Here is a 16038-nt window from a genome sequence, read left to right as displayed (position 1 = left end):
ATACTATTATTTGTAGTCCACTGCATTTATCTTTAGAGCTGTAAGATGTTTAAATAGTATAAACATGGTATAAAAGTATAAAGTATTTAGAATAGACAAGAAATTTTGCAAATAATTTATTTGGTTGAAAAAAAGTCCATATGCAGACATACAACCATATATTTCACAGGTAATTTTGTAATATATTGCAGATCCCAACAGTTATATTTAGGCCCTACACTGCTTGTATGGAAATACATAACCATGTTATATGGCTTGTTTTCATTTGTCATCAGTAATAATCATAATCAGATGGAAGTTCTTTTTCATTCTGGCTGAATAGTCAGAAAAGACAGAGAAAGTCCAAGAAACGCCTGTATATACAATATTGCATGTATGTATATGTATTTTGGCAATGCTGCCAGCAATGGTGTAATATAATCATAGATATTAAAGGGATACATGCCCTGGTATCGCAACAGATTCTTCTCCTCTACAGTCTATATTGTCATATGGGACAACCAAATTCTAGACACATCATAGCCTTGGTCCTATAACCTGAAAACATTTAGGCAGCAGATACAACCATATAAATTAGATAAAGTATTTAGAATGGTGGAAAGAAGCTGTCGAGATGAAAAAAACAACTTAGAAGAAGTGATAACTTCATGAATACCTTCCAACCAGGCAAGATTAAGGCTCAAGGGTGGAAAAATAACATGTGAGAAACAAATTGGTTGTCCAGACAGAAAACACAACGAAACCAACCTTCTGCAACAACATCCTGATCAAGACTCTTTAACATAACCACCTAAATACAATATTTTAGAATTAAATAATGTTAAAACACGTATTAAATGTTAATTTCTTAATAACCTCATGCAGAAGTCAAGTGAAGAAGCCTGCCAGAAATCATCTCCGGCTGCACTGGCAGGAGAAACACAGTGGCAATAATAGTCATGGTGACATTCAACAGTAGCAGTGCTGCCACAGCATTTAGCACAAGACTAATTGTGTTAGAGACTCAAACTGGCAACACTCTTCCCCCAACCTCCATTTTCATCCATTATTTACAGAACAGATGAGGAGATTACAAGTGATTAGAATACTCCTAAATCTGTCTGGGGGTCAGGTTAGACTCAAATGTAACGGGGGACTGTATTCATTCAATTATTTATTTTATTTTTAAATCTCTCAGTCCCTAACTCTACTATTCTTTCACCCTAAAACTCAAAAATGGACTGAGCGAGTTAGGCCAGTAGTCTCTCGATGGCTGCGTTGACATCCCCTCCTGTAGCGATGAGTGCCTGCAGATTGGCTTCGCGGTTGATGAAGCCCATGGCGTTGAGCTGGTCAAGCTGCTGCTGGAAACGAACCTCCGGGCTCTGAAGCTGTGAGGGAAGAGACACAGACGCTGCTCATTTACAGGGACGGACCTTTGGACCTTTGAGATTGTGACTACGGCTTACACCAGCTGATACTAACACAACTGTTTTTTCAAAAATAAATCAAAGTGACATCACCCACACCAGGTTTCTAACTCTCCTTAACTGCTATTTACTCATCCTCTCACACGATGTCACATTTTAAGCATTAAGATTTTTTGCCTTTAAAAACTACAGAAGAGCCAATCAATTATGATTAACTGACATTTTTACTGAAATTTGAAGTGTTTTCATCATTTAAACCTTCTGACGCTTTATCTGCCTTCATCTGACTACACTTCAAACTAAAGATAAAATAATAGTTGAGGGACAAAAAGAATCTGTTCTTGTAACTTCCACTGTTCGTTCACAATTTGCTCCATCTGCAGTGCTTACACTTCAACTGAGAATTTTTTTCAGGTTTTACACTTGAATTCTTTTATTCCAGGGCTTGACCTTCAGCTGATGCTTCATCTAAACGCAGCGCGTAGTCTTGAGTTGACACTTCAACTCTTCTTTTTCCTCAGCACTTGCATTTTAACGGGCATTTCAACTGAGTAACTGCATTTTCACTGCCTCTTTGAATTGAACTTCAATTAGTTCAACTATATCATCACATTAATATTATGAAACTACATATATATACAGTGGGGTCCATAATTCTGAGACCTCAATGGGAAAGTGGTTTCAGACCCCACTGTGTAATACCAAATTTATAGATATCATTGTCTATTTCTCTTACTCAAAAACATTCAATCCAACAAGGTGTTAAGAGGTTAAGAAAAAAGAATTGACGGAACTACAACACACTGTGTATTTAGTTAATAAAAAGTGCTATCTATTGAAAAAAAAAAAAAAAAAAACTGCTGCTCTGATTTTGACAAAAACAAAACAGGACGAATCTGCACCCAGATAAAACGTACCGATGGCCCCCCGCCTGCAAACATCTGTAACATCTGCTGCATGAGCTGTTGCTGTGAGGGACTGGATCCTGATGCCGTGGCAGAAGAGGGAGGGTTCTCTGGAGGGACTCTGCCCCCTGTGGCTGGAGGAACTGTGAGACCTTGTGGAGATAAACTAGAGGGGAAGGATTTATTTCAATTAAAGACAACTGTGGCGACTCACAGGATTCCTGCAAATTTTAGCTAAATACATTATGACTTGAAATGGCTGATAATTTAGTACATCTTCCACTGCCAGTACCTGCCAACTATCAAACAGAAATGTTACAGTGTTACCGCTGGCTTTACCATTTCTTTAAATAAATTAACCTTGTAAGAATTTCATTTTCTGATGTAGTCTGGTAAGAGTGGCAGATTCTTTACACATATATCTTAATACAACATTTTAATGACTTAGTCCAAGCTCTTGTGTTCTTTTTCTTTTCATGATTTAAATAGCTGAAGTATTCGACTCAGAGGTATAGCTGGTACCTGGACATGAAACCCGGGACTTCGGCCTGTAGTGTCTGCAGGCCTTGTTGGATCTGTATGAGGGCCTGCATGGCTCTGGGGTTGGTCAGCATAGAAAGCGTTTGGGGATTCTGCATCTGCTCAATGACAGACATGACATAACTCACATTTTTCCATCTTGTGCACACAAGATAATAACTTGGATCTCTGTATATCACATGAAAGCCCTGCTCTGACCTGTCTCATTAGCTCAGGGTTGTTGAACATGCGTGAGACGTCAGGATTTTGTTCCATGATCTGCTGCATCTGAGGATTGCCCGCAAACATCCGTCTCATCAGGTCTGGGTTAGACATCATGTTCTGGACCAGCGGGTTCCCCATGACCTGCGACAGCATCTGTGGGTCGGACATCAGCTGTCTCTGCACCTGCTGCTGCAGCTCCATGAAGTTGGATGAACCCATGCCGAGACCTAACAAGCCAGACAGGTCCCCCAGTCCACCTGAGGAGGACGAATACAGCTGCAGATTAGTTCCTGGCAGGTGTGCGGGCATGTTGATGGGGAACTGCCACGTGGTTGCTTTTTAATATTTTGCAATGGGAATTATTTGCAATGGTCCACCTAAATATTTTGCATTTGCTGTCGCTCAAACTGCTTTTTACATTTCTACATTTATTGTGTATTTTTTCCAAATGTCTGTGTGGAAATGCAGTTTCTGAAAGCTGAAGTTGTTGGGTCTTCCTAGCAGCATATCAACAACCATCATCCCAAATCTTAGGCTTGATGTCAAACATGCTTTGTGCACAGTTTATACATAGTGATTTTCTTTTAATGTAGGCTCATAAAGTGTCTGATGTTTTCATGTTTTATGCAACATCCCTCCTCAACATATTCCCTCAGCAACAAAAACGACTTCCATTCATACCATCAACATTTATTTACAGTAAAAAAGTATGTTAGACTGGGAGAAACAAATCTGGATTCAGCTGTTATCTTTGTCTTAAGTCCTTCTTGGCATAATCTTGCCATGAACCTAAAATTCTTGAAAGTCAAACATTGTGTAAGTATTTTGAATTGGTGATTTATGTCATATTCCTCTTACTTTGCTACCCGCTGCTAGTTTAATTACTCTTGCATAACCTATTTGACAAGAACTGCAAATATTAAACTCTCTGGAGTGCAGCAGTAATTTAAAAAATGTAGACATTCTTACCCCTTGCATTAGCAGGTTGTGTTGGTGTGTGACCTGTACCACCTCTTGTGCTTTCAGCTTCCGTTGGGTTGGTGCTGCTGGTGCTTTGTTGAGGTGGTGCAGAACTGGGACTGGTCTGAGATGCACTGCCACCTGTTGTTCTGAAGGGAGAAAGCAACCATCAAATAATACTCTTTCCAGGCACAAGCTTAATGTCTTGACATACGCACATCTCATGAATTGTACTTACTTTGGGGCAGTCTTGATAACAAGATGAACGGTGTGTCCATCTTTGATACCGTGCTGCTTTAAAGTATCACTATCCTTTAGAATCTTTCCAGTAAATATCAACACCAGCTGGTCCTGCTTGGCCTCGAATCTTTTGGATACCTCCTGTCTAAACTGGAAATACAAAACAAGAACAGAGTAAAGTGAACATCAGTCCAGATGTTCCAAAAATAAGAGAATCCGGTTCATTATATATCATCACATATTAATCGGATCCTGTATTATTATGCAATCTAATGGACCTCTTTTCAACATGGGCGCCGTGTCAAAATCTAGTTTGACAATCCGAAAATCAAATTTGTATTCCCTCAAATTACCACAAGGTGATATATTTAAAAAAAACAAAACAAACATAGTGTATTCCAGTGTAGGAGTATTGGTTGGTTTTTCTTAATCTTTGTGCACAGTATAACTAATGAAATTGCCATCTATAGTGTCCCCTTGATTTAAATTTAAGAGACAACTGAGGCAAGCAGCAAGCTTTTGCTCCAGGGACCCAAAACAGGTTAATCCGGCCACATATCTACATGAGGGCTTGGTCACAGAAGTTAAAACATTAGATAGTGTAAATAGGTCGGTAAACTGTTTCACAGATAAGTATCAAAGAATGGGTGATCATTATCAGCACTTTGGCTTGATCAGTATTGTTAGTCAACAGCGCCCCACCTAAAGAGCTGGAAAACGGTCTGACTACACCCAGTATCTATCGCTGACAGATAGAGCTTCTTTCAGCGACCTATCTGTCACCTGTTCTGACCGGTGGACAGATAGTGTACGATAAGTCTATATCGCTTTTGAGCAAACACACAGACAAACACACACAGTTTCAACGTTACAATGTTGTAACTGTTGGTAAATATCAGAGTAACGTTAAACTGTCCACACGTCACGTAGGCTACGTCTTGGTAAGAGGAGGAATGGGTCGTAGTTTAATCCCAGACAACCATTTTAATATTGCGTAAACACCAGCGAGACTTTAAAAATACACAAACGAGGCTAGATTAGACCAGATTGACTTAACCAGTGATACAGGCCTAAAAAGAATGGACGACTTAACGCGATTATAACTTTATAACGCAAAGTTAAACTGTCAACAAACTGTTGGGTGCTAACTCAGGTAAAGCTAGCAAACTTGACTTCCGCTAACAGATGCCGAAAAAGGTTCAGTTAACGCACCTGGGCGACAGAGGAATCCTCCGAAATCGCAAATTCCTCTTTTCCTTGAGGGGTTTTCACAGTGACCACTATCATAGACCCTCCGGGAGCAACATTTTTATTTCCGTTAGCATCCTCCTTATGGTCCTTGCTGCTACTCTCCGCCATTTTTACTACTCCCCTTCGTGCTTGTTAATACCGGTAGAATTAACGTTGGGTCGACGTGCTGCTGCCCTCCATCGACCGTCAGTTGAACAGCAGCTTCAAAATTTGTGGTAAAGTCCACAATAATGGAGAAAATGAATTACTCTTTTTATTATATTATTATTTTGAAATTGTCTATACCACTGGTAGATGCCACTATACCACTTAATATATTATATAAATTATTCTTTTTACTTCTATCCGTTGTTTTTAATCCCAGTACCAAGCTGCCTTTATGTTATGAAAGGTGCTATAAAGCTTAATAAAGTTATTTTTATTATTATTGTTATTAGCTATTTTTATTATATGCAAGAGTGAAGTGCTGTTTATTTAAGTACTAGAGTGCCCCTTTGATGCACAAGGCCAATTGTTTACCACTTCTAATACTACCTACCTATCAATGTTGGGGTCTAACAAAGCCGTATGGAACATAAATGGCTTAATTATTGGCTCAGAGTCTGCCATTTAATAGTCACTGATAACGAGATATTGAGACAATATGGACATAACCTTCTGTTATACCTGTAATTTGTTCTTTTTGTAAATAAATGAGTACAAAATGATGACTTGATGAACTATTCATAAAGTCAGCCTAACATTTGTTGTGTGTTAAGGAATTTCTCTCAAACATAGTAGATATGTGTGGCTGTGTGAGCATCAGGTAATATGACAATGATAGGCCTTAATAAGTACCAAAAATTTAAGCCATCATTATACAGAATTGCCCATTCCAGAATAAATATATGTTATGGGCCTACTTTATGTAATGCTGGGTAGCTTAACCTATGATAATACATCATCCTTTTGTTGTTGATTATATTTTGTATTATTAATTAGAGGCTACTAAGTAACAAGTCACTAAATTTATCAAATTAATATAATGGAGCAAAAAGTACAACATTTGCCTCTGAAATGCATAAATGGCATAAAATACTAAACCCCAAATTACCCCAAATTGTACTTATATACTTTCTTGTTTTACACCACTACATGTTTTGCTCCCTCTGCTTTCACGGCACTGCTTAGTCATCCTAGCTGCATGTATTTGAGATAATTCCTGTTAGAAATCAAATCTAATCTGACCCAATTCTTTCTCCAGTAAAGGGACCCACCTTCTCAAACACTCTGCAAACAAACACACCAATCTGTACAAAGTTGTCTGATTGTTTCTACATCAATCCACGCCTAGAAACTTTCAGATAACTAAGCAATATAAGATATGGATTTTTTGCTGTGCTGTCGACTTTCTGACCATTGCAGCGGTGTGCTGTGAAATCCTCCTGGCTCTAAGGTATGGTAGAAAATTGTTAATTAAAACCATCCAGGTGTATGGTTGCCTTGGATATTTAATTAGTATTTATCAATGCTTGTCTTTTATTTGAAATGAGTGATTTTGATGTGATACCTGCATAATGTTTCTTCTACACATCCTTGGCTAGATTTCTCATATTTCTGCAAGAATGAAGGCTGGTCACGGGTGTCTGCTTTTCCACCATATTTGGCTGTCTGTCATGTAAGTATGATATGAACTTTTTGCAAGTAAGATATGAGGATGGATTGTTTTTAGGCTGCAGTTTGGTGGCACTGTAGTAATTATAACATCCAAACTCTTCTTCTAAATCATCAGCTTTCTATGTCATGGCAAAGACGTTTTCTTCAATGACAACGGAAACCTTGTACTCCCTGGGTCCTACAATATTCCATGGATGGCGGGCATTCAGGATTTCCGCACCCTATCTCTCGTCACCATCCCTGGCACCCATGACAGCATGGCCCGCTACGGAGGCCCAGAGGTCGAATGCCAGGCTTTGTCCCTGAGGGATCAGCTGAGGGTTGGCATTCGTTTTCTGGATCTCAAAGTGTTGGGACTGTCTGACACCCTCTACGTTATGCATGGGGTGATGTACCAGCGTAGCACTCTAAGGGAGGTCTTAGACACAGTTAAAGCCTTCCTGTCAGAGTTCAAGACGGAAGCTGTGCTCATTAGAGTGCAGCCACAGTCTTTTGAGAAGAACAAAGTAAATCAAATGGTGCAAAATCTGATTGGCAATGACCAACATGTGTGGGTGGCCTCTGGGATGCCAAATATGGGTCAAGTCAGGGGGAAAATAGTCTTTTTGCAGAAGAGCACCTTCACACTAGGAATTCCCCTCATAGATACGGAAGGTAAGACCAACAAGGTTAGCAATGTTAAAGATAAAGACAACAGAATAATCAAACAGCTGGAACAAGCCACTGAAGCCTGTGGAGGGGATAATGCTATGTTGACTTACACTAGCGGCACTGGCTTTGGTACTTTCTGGGGAATGTTTCTGACTCCAAAAAGAGTGGCTGAGAAAGTCAACCCATGGCTCAATGGATACCTTAGACAGTTTTACCCCAATCAGCCCAGACCATGCTTTGGCGTCATTGCCATGGACTTTCCTGGCATTGACCTTATCCAAACTGTTATCAACTTAAACTGGTGGTAGAGGTGAGGTTGATACATTACTTTCACCTCATACACACTTGTATTAAGCAGAAATGTATTGTAATCCAAAACTGGTATTCTACTTTGTCATTTTAAATTCAGTCTCAAACTGTGTGATTTTGGAAGCAGTATGCCACTGACATTTTCTGACCATAATCATGACAGAAATAAATTCTATTTCATTGCCTCTTCATTGATCTGAAATCTTTGTTGCTCAGTGATTTTGCATCTCAGTTACTTTGCATGTCATTTCATGCTGCCTGAATTTGCTCTTTGTAAATACAGTCCTGGAATAAGTCTTAGGGTTAGTAAGTAAAAGTAGCAATGAAAAACTGTTAAAATCCTCCACAAGTAAGTAAAAGTACAACATTCAAACCAAACTTTACTCAAGTAAAAGCACAAAGGTGTTCCCAACAAGTAAAATAACTTTTTATGCAGCTGAGTTGCTGCTGTCAGCGTTATTATATACCTCATTACATTTTTGGATTATTATTATTGTTGCATAAACAAGGAGCATTTTAATGTAGCTATAGTTGAGGTTTATTTGAATTACTTTATATACTGTTAGATATAATCCACAAAAATTTATTAATGATCACATTATACGTTTTGTGCATATAGTCATAATTTTAAAGTAACTAGTAACTATAGTTGTCAAATTAATGTAACGGAGTAAAAAGTACAATATTTCTCTCTGAAATGTATTGAAATCGTAGTATGTAATAGTATGACATGTAAATACTCAAGTAAAGTACAAGTATCCCAAAACTGTAAGTACAGTACTTGGATGACTGTAATTAGTTTCTTTTCATCACTGTGTAAATATAATAAAAACATATTCTCTCATATCGTAATACATTTTTAAAAATATTGCAGCAGATGAGTTTAGAGTAGAAAGGTGGTCCAGGAATGTTCTTAATGTTTTGATCATTACATAAAAAGTTGTTATGCTGTTAATCTGCTAGCGCTGTAGGTCTTTCAGCCATAAAAACTTACATTGATAATATAAATATATATACTGTATATAAATTCACACACAGTTTAAACTGAAGCTCAACATGTAAAAATTGTTGTCCAGCCTGACATAACACAGATAGCTTAGAAGCTTCACAACTGTACCATTTATTTCAGGGCTTGTATTGAGTTACACTGGATTGTTTCTCTGCCCCTTCTGTCCTCTGCAGTGCAGGACATCTGTATGTTTTTATACCACTGCTGGAAGTTTGGTAATTCTGTCTTATATGTGTGATTCACTCTGAGAGTTTCCCAAATGTGACAGCATTTCCTGAGTGTCCAGATGTTTGTGTAAGCTTTATTGTGTACATGTTTGTGTTTTTCTCCTCAGAGCTTTGATGATCCAGATCCAAGAAATGCTGTGTTCTAGCGATCATGAGTCTGAGTCCTGTGAATTAGCTTAAAGGTTTAAATCAAACTATCATAAAAGTTTGTGGCACAAAGTTCTGTTCAGTTATGATGCATTTAGGTGCCTTTGTGTTTGTCATATAATAGTGCTGCCTTCAATGTGTCTGTGTAAATACAATTTGAAACCATTTGAAGACAATTTCCAAATAATCTAATAACATAAACTTGTCCGTCAACAATCAGTTATTGTGTATGTATCCTGCTGGCATTGATGACTAGATGCATTAAACTGCAGTGAAGATATACCTACAATATGTTTGAGCTAATTTAGTAACAATGTCACTTAAATATAGTTTGTTATACTTTGTCCACAGTCTGAAAATGAGAGATATTCTCAGATACTCCTAGTAGCATAAAGATTTTATGTTCCTATTAAGTATGTTTGTTTTTGGACTAATGTCGAATGTATGAAACAGTGTTTGGCATTAAGAGAACATGGATATCTCAGGCTGTCAGAGTTTACACCTAATTCCTCTTCCCCAGCGGAAGGCATTGTAAAAGTAAGAAGTTTCACTGTTCATGACAAGTTCATCTGTTGCAAATGTAACTGCATGTTACTGTTTTAGCCCCAAAATATCAATAAATTATAATCAATAAATTCAAATAAAAGGGATGAAGTATGTCTGTACATGAAGTATCAAACTGGCAGTGTGGGGAAGGCCTGGACACTGCATTTAGGGTTATCACGTGGTGAGATAGAATTTACTGAAAATATTATTAAACAGTAAATGAACATGAATAAAAAAATCAGAACACTGGTTCTAATTTTCAGTAGGGAGCTAGTGCAAATGTTTCTTTGGCTGATGGGATTATACTGGAGGAATATGCCGTCTTTTCTCTGGTTGTACAGCATCTAATTACTGAGGAGTGTTCACATTTATTTGTGTTTATGTGAATGATCAGCACAGGGTTAAGGTTTTTTATTACTTCCAGATCCGGGGAGGTCCTTCTGGTAACAGGCTGGCAGCAGCTCCTCTGCCCCCCCGAAATACTAACTGCGCAACAAAAGGAAAAGCAGATTCTCAGGCGGAGCGTGACGGTGTTGCTCTCTTCAGTCATCAAACAGAAACAAGTAAGTCTTGTGGTTATGTCTGTTTTTATCGGGATTTAGCAGAATGAAGGCATGGCCTATATTGCTACGTAGGTGCTCATCCATCTTGTTAACAACTTCCTTGAGTAACGTTACACAGCGTGAAGGCTCCTAGGTGTTGGATATACACTGGTAGTAATGTATTCGACTGTTTATCTGATTATTTATCTGATTCCGGTTGAGTTAATACGACCAGAGCTGTCGTTTAGGCAGAGCCTCAGTATTTGTTGACAGAAATGGGACTGAAACTTCCTGGAAATTCAGCTGTGGCTGAAGGTTCAATGTTAGATATTATTTCATAATTAAACTGCGAATAAACACGTGACTTACATGCCGCTTGCAGTCAAGTTGTACCTTTTTACTCACCTATCTTAAAGTAATGCAGTTTAAAATACAACAGTCATGCAATTATCCTATACCTCCATGAAGGTTATGATGTTCAGTTTTGTTAATTCATTAGTGTGCTCATTTTGGAGGCTGTAGTCTGTTCTTGAATTGCATGGTGACTGTTTTGTTCACCCCATTTATATCAGTGAAGCAGAGAAACACCTCTTGTGTAAAGCTGTAATGTCCATCCTTCAAAATGATCACACAGGTTAATCAGCACCAATCGGACAGTGAGCTCACTAGCAAATCACTCCCAGCTCCATTACTAAAATCCGCCATCTCACACAGCTGTGGACATGTAGCAACAAAGTGGAGAAGTTAATTGTCTTTGTGAAATGGTGGATCAGCAGGAATAGGAGAGAAACCAGCACGCATACTTAAACGTTAAAGGTCCCATATTTTATACTTGTAAACTACCTGTATTTGATTTAGTTATTTTTTGATATCCATAAGAAGATATATTTGTGGTTTTAAGAATAAAAAACCATCTCAATGTAGTTTTACATCTCAGGCCTCTCTCTGGAGCTCCAGCAACAACAGGTCGATGACTGTTTTGTTAGTGATCAAATAGAAATACAGCAGATTTCAGGTGAACACTCAGAGAAACCAAATCCTGCAAGGCTGGATGGTGGGTCCAGGTGGGCGGGGCTTGGCAGAGAGCAGTGACTGCTTTGTTGTGACATCACAAAGTTCCAGAAGTCCTGACGGCTGGTTTTAAGGCTCAGTTTCTGAAAACAGGCTGTGTGCATTTCTCTGTGGACTGAGGCTTTGATACTTTCACAGTATTAATATAGAAGCTAGAGCTGATCTATAATCTTTATAAAGCTTTATAAACAGCTTAATAAAGACATGGAAATCTCACATTGTATATTATGGTAAGTTTATGTAGCGTCTTGTCTCTTTCAGTCTCGGCAGGATGTCTGTCTCCGTGACCAGAGCTGATGGGGTCACTGTGTTCACTTTGACCTCTAACCCCCAAAGTCCTTGCCCTCCACTGTGCCAAATCCTCAAGGCCCTTTGCTACAACCCTGTGTGCTGCACTGTGTCTCAGCACCTTAGGAGGGTCCAGAGAATGTCTCAGTCTGTTCTAGGGGTGAGTTATAACCTTGTATGTTTTATGTTCTCTGTGAAATAAAGCTTTAAATCTTTTCTATGCTACACAACAATTTTTATTTAGCACCTTTTCTTTCCCCACGCACTTCTGTTTTGAACTATGAGTAAAAAAATGTTCTGGCGGTTTAATACACCTAAAAACACATTGTTGATCTGTTGACCAAGTTGTATTGCTCTCTGCTAAAAGCTGCACATTGTTGTCCTAATCACATTACAGTTATCTTATAGAGTTTTTCCATTACACTGTCACGGCTCAGAAACTGCCTGTTCTGCTTTGAACATGAACATCATCTGGTCTCAAGAGTTGTACTGTAGAGGAGTTTGATGTTCATACTGGGCTTCTCCCTCCACAGGCTCTGCACATTATGGCTGGGTTGCTCAACATTGGCCTCGGAGCGATTCTCTGCTGCAGTCGTGGTGGCTCTTGGTGGCAAATGGATGAAACCTTGTTTCCTTTTTGGATGGGAGCATTGGTAAGCAAGATAATGCTGGATTTTTCTTTTGTGTCATAACTAAAATCCCACAGGAATTCCCTCCAAAATGTATTATAATATCATTATTATTATTATTATTATTATTATATTAAATCACTAACAGACTGCCGCTTTGTTAATTAATAAATGCTTGTTGCTTTGTATTTTATAGTAAGGGTTACCTAGTTGTACTTGGTGCTCAAAATAACGTATGAATTTTCATTTTGTGTTGAAGAGTGGAGTTCAAAGATTTTGTTTTTTTTGTCTTCTCTGTAGTTTATGTTATTTGGCATCATGTGCATTTTGTCTGAGAAGTACCCCAGTCCATGTGTGGTGAGTAGTTCAACTTTATAACATCCTCATGTTATCTTAAAATGACTTCCTTCATTTTATTGTTATCTTGTTTTTCTACTAGTTTTTACTTCAGCACAAACAACATGAGATAATTTTGAACTTGCTACATGTAAAGGCAGATATCACTCAAGAATATACACACCCACATTCTTTCACATGATTACAGTATTTATTTTCAACTGATGGCTTTTGTTGTTGGACAGTTCTGAACTTCCCTGAATGTACTGTCAGCTGTTTATTGCCTGGTGTGGTTTTGTATTTAGTTCTAATTTTGCACATAAACTGACAAGTCTTGTATTTTAGGTCATCGTCAGTGTGATTCTGAATCTGGCAGCGGTTGCTTTTGCCATTGCAGCCATCATACTCTACAGCATTAATCTGGCAAACATATGGCTGTGGTGGATGTGTGACCATGACGATTACTACAGTTTCAGACAACAGGTGACACTATCTCCTGAGGAGTCTGTCATGAAGGAAAAATGCATGGAGGCCTTGGCACTGAGTCAGGTAAGTGTGTAAAAGGTCATTTCAGCAGTCAAAATACAATCCAGTTAGATAAATAATGCATTTCTTTATTCAACAGATTTTGACTTGAAGGTTTCCGTCTCCAGACTTTTAATGTATAATTAAAAACAATTTTGAAAAAAATGATCTTGTCTGAGATCCTCAAATATAAAATCATCAATAGAACATTTTTATGCTGGTGCGCTGGCGTATCCAGAGGCACGATACTTTCAACTTGTCCGTCCATCCATATGTACGTTTGTCCGTCTCATTCTTGTGAACACAATACCTTAGTAACACCTTGAGTGAATTTTATCAAATTTGATACAAACATTCACTTTGACTCAAGGATGAACTGATTATATTTTGGTGGTCAAATGTCAAAGGTCATTGTGACTGCACAATACAGGTTTTTGACAAGTTCCATTTTGTCAAAAAATATGCTTTACACTACATTTTATAGACTGAATGACTTCATGTATAAACTGTGAATGGATAAATAAATGAAACAGCCAAGTTTAAAAGCATAAAGCAACAAAAAAATCAATTTAATTAAATGTAATTAAAACAATCCACAATTATGTTCAAAGCTGTTAAAGGTAACACGGTTTTGTTTGTGTCCCACCAGATGCTCTTAAGAAGCATCAATGCTGTGCTGATTGTCTTGTCAGCCCTGGAGCTCTGCGTCGCCATCAGCTCAGCCACCATGGGGATCAAGGCTCTGAGGAGCGAGGAGAAGACAGAGGACGAGGTAGAGTACACGAAGCCATATCTTATTGTTAGACCTGTTGTTCAGCCAGGACACGTTTGACTGAACGTTTTCTTTTAATTGCACGCTTGAGTCTTTATGCGTGAACAGCGCTTTAAGGTTATGAACCTCTGGTCGTAGAGTCAGTGCAGTATTTTCACCTCAGCTGCCATTTACAGTGCAAATCAATTGGAGAATAGTTTGACATTCTGGGGAAAAAAATGCTGGTAGGTGTATTTTTTAAATGTATTTATTTGTCCCTGTTTCAAGGCTTTATGCTAAGCTAATCACCTGCTGTCCTCTAGCTTCATATTTAGTGCAGTACTCATATCCCTGATGTTAGTGTCACCCTGGTTCCCTTGGCAAAAAGCCAAATGGATTTTTACATGGGCTTATGGTTTACTGCAGAAAATAAGCTAAACAACTGTTTATGATACTTGAACATTTTGCTCAGCATGATAATCTTAAATCATGAAACTGAAAAGGAAGTAAAAAGCTAATGTTGGGCTATAAACGAACTACATCACGGTCACATGACTTCAGCGTCACCACCACTAAATCTCAGCTCACGGTTTGATTCAGCTCTTGCCTCTTCTACAAAAGCCTGCAGCTTTGCAAAAGTTTGAGTATAAACACAAAGAGGCTGTCGAAGGTGGACTGGTGAGTAGATCGGATTTCGTGTTCGGACTGATGAAGCTAAATTCTGGGTTTTAGGACCTATTTCCTGCAGCACTGTATTCTCATCCGCCTCTCTGCAAGAAAGTGAATAAATTCATTTCACAACACGTCAAACTATTGATTTAAGAATTTGTGGGTACAATCCTAATAAATCTGTCAGTATGGACATAAATACACATTTAAAACAATAAGATAATTATTTTCCCTGTGCATTCCCGCTCGAAACAGTATAGCAGTACAGTTCATGAGTGTATGTGATTATGTGCTATTCTTTATGATTTGAGAATGTCGGCACCTTTATATGCTTCACTGATATTGTTTTTGTCTTTCAGAGCACTGCTGATCCAGAGCTCTACAAACCACTACTGGAGGAAGTCACCACCAAGTAAACCACACAGCCTGAGGGGAAATCTCTGCTTAGCACTATCAGGTACCAGGAACTGTAATCCGTAGCAAAATACCATTGACTGTATGTACGTCAATGATTACCACTAATTCAGCTGGTACCATCTCTGCCAAACTTCAGGATGTCGCTTCAAAATATTTGCCCTTGTACTTCAGAGTAGATGTTGTTAATAATCTGCACTTTGAACGCTGCTTTCCATTTCATTCTCTTTTTTTAAACTGTTCCCGTTGATTACGATCTTTTGAGTAATGTGCCTTATATTCGATGTGTTTGTTGTTGGAGGTTCAAGCATGTGTGTGTGGCACTGATAGACATACGCTTATTTTACAGTGTTAAACTGTGTTGAAAAATAAAGGCATCAGAACTATCGACAGTGACGTGTTCAATTGCTGTGTGTTTTTCTGCTATGTACATCACACGAAACCGGAAAGTGTGACTGAGAACCATTAGTGCTCGTTATGTACAAATAAGAGCAATAACTATCAAGAGAAGCAGAAGTGTGAGTTCAAAATTTCATATTCCGCTTTTTCCAAATGCAATTTCTGACCAAATGAGTAAAACCACTGTTTTCTCAGTAGTTTCAACCCGGGTGATGAACCCATTCTTAATTTTAGTATAGTTTTGAAGTACTTGTGATTATTAAATATTCTTTTGTATCCTTTTTACATTTCTACTTCAGCCAAGATGGAAAAGATTCCCCCTTATATAGGTATTTTAGTCTGGAATTGAGTCCTTAACAT

General features: G+C 38.3%; 3 protein-coding genes across 3 annotated transcripts; 2 read left to right on the top strand and 1 right to left on the bottom strand.

Annotated features, from left to right (window-relative positions):
• Window positions 1-101: 101 nt before the first annotated feature.
• On the bottom strand, window positions 102-5626 carry LOC130172880 (ubiquilin-4-like). The gene is made up of 7 exons (XM_056381840.1): window positions 5471-5626; window positions 4257-4408; window positions 4028-4167; window positions 3053-3315; window positions 2837-2952; window positions 2327-2480; window positions 102-1370 (listed from the first exon to the last, which is right to left on the bottom strand). Exons 1-7 carry the CDS (start codon window positions 5615-5617, stop codon window positions 1230-1232), a joined length of 1113 nt encoding a protein of 370 aa, XP_056237815.1. The 5' UTR covers window positions 5618-5626; the 3' UTR covers window positions 102-1229.
• Window positions 5627-6837: 1211 nt separating this feature from the next.
• LOC130172756 (uncharacterized) lies at window positions 6838-8316 on the top strand. The gene is made up of 3 exons (XM_056381664.1): window positions 6838-6944; window positions 7093-7166; window positions 7281-8316. Exons 2-3 carry the CDS (start codon window positions 7114-7116, stop codon window positions 8122-8124), a joined length of 897 nt encoding a protein of 298 aa, XP_056237639.1. The 5' UTR covers window positions 6838-6944; window positions 7093-7113; the 3' UTR covers window positions 8125-8316.
• Window positions 8317-10478: 2162 nt separating this feature from the next.
• On the top strand, window positions 10479-15671 carry LOC130172757 (transmembrane protein 176B-like). Its single transcript, XM_056381665.1, has 7 exons — window positions 10479-10617; window positions 11929-12115; window positions 12489-12608; window positions 12885-12941; window positions 13266-13469; window positions 14095-14217; window positions 15225-15671. The coding sequence occupies exons 2-7, from the start codon at window positions 11939-11941 to the stop codon at window positions 15279-15281; spliced, it is 738 nt and encodes a 245-aa protein (XP_056237640.1). The 5' UTR covers window positions 10479-10617; window positions 11929-11938; the 3' UTR covers window positions 15282-15671.
• The last annotated feature ends 367 nt before the right edge of the window (window positions 15672-16038 follow it).

The sequence above is a fragment of the Seriola aureovittata genome, chromosome 7 (genome assembly GCF_021018895.1).
Source record: "Seriola aureovittata isolate HTS-2021-v1 ecotype China chromosome 7, ASM2101889v1, whole genome shotgun sequence".
NCBI classification, from domain to species: domain Eukaryota; kingdom Metazoa; phylum Chordata; class Actinopteri; order Carangiformes; family Carangidae; genus Seriola; species Seriola aureovittata.
Note: the sequence above shows the minus strand (reverse complement) of the source record. Positions and strands in the feature narration are given on the sequence as shown.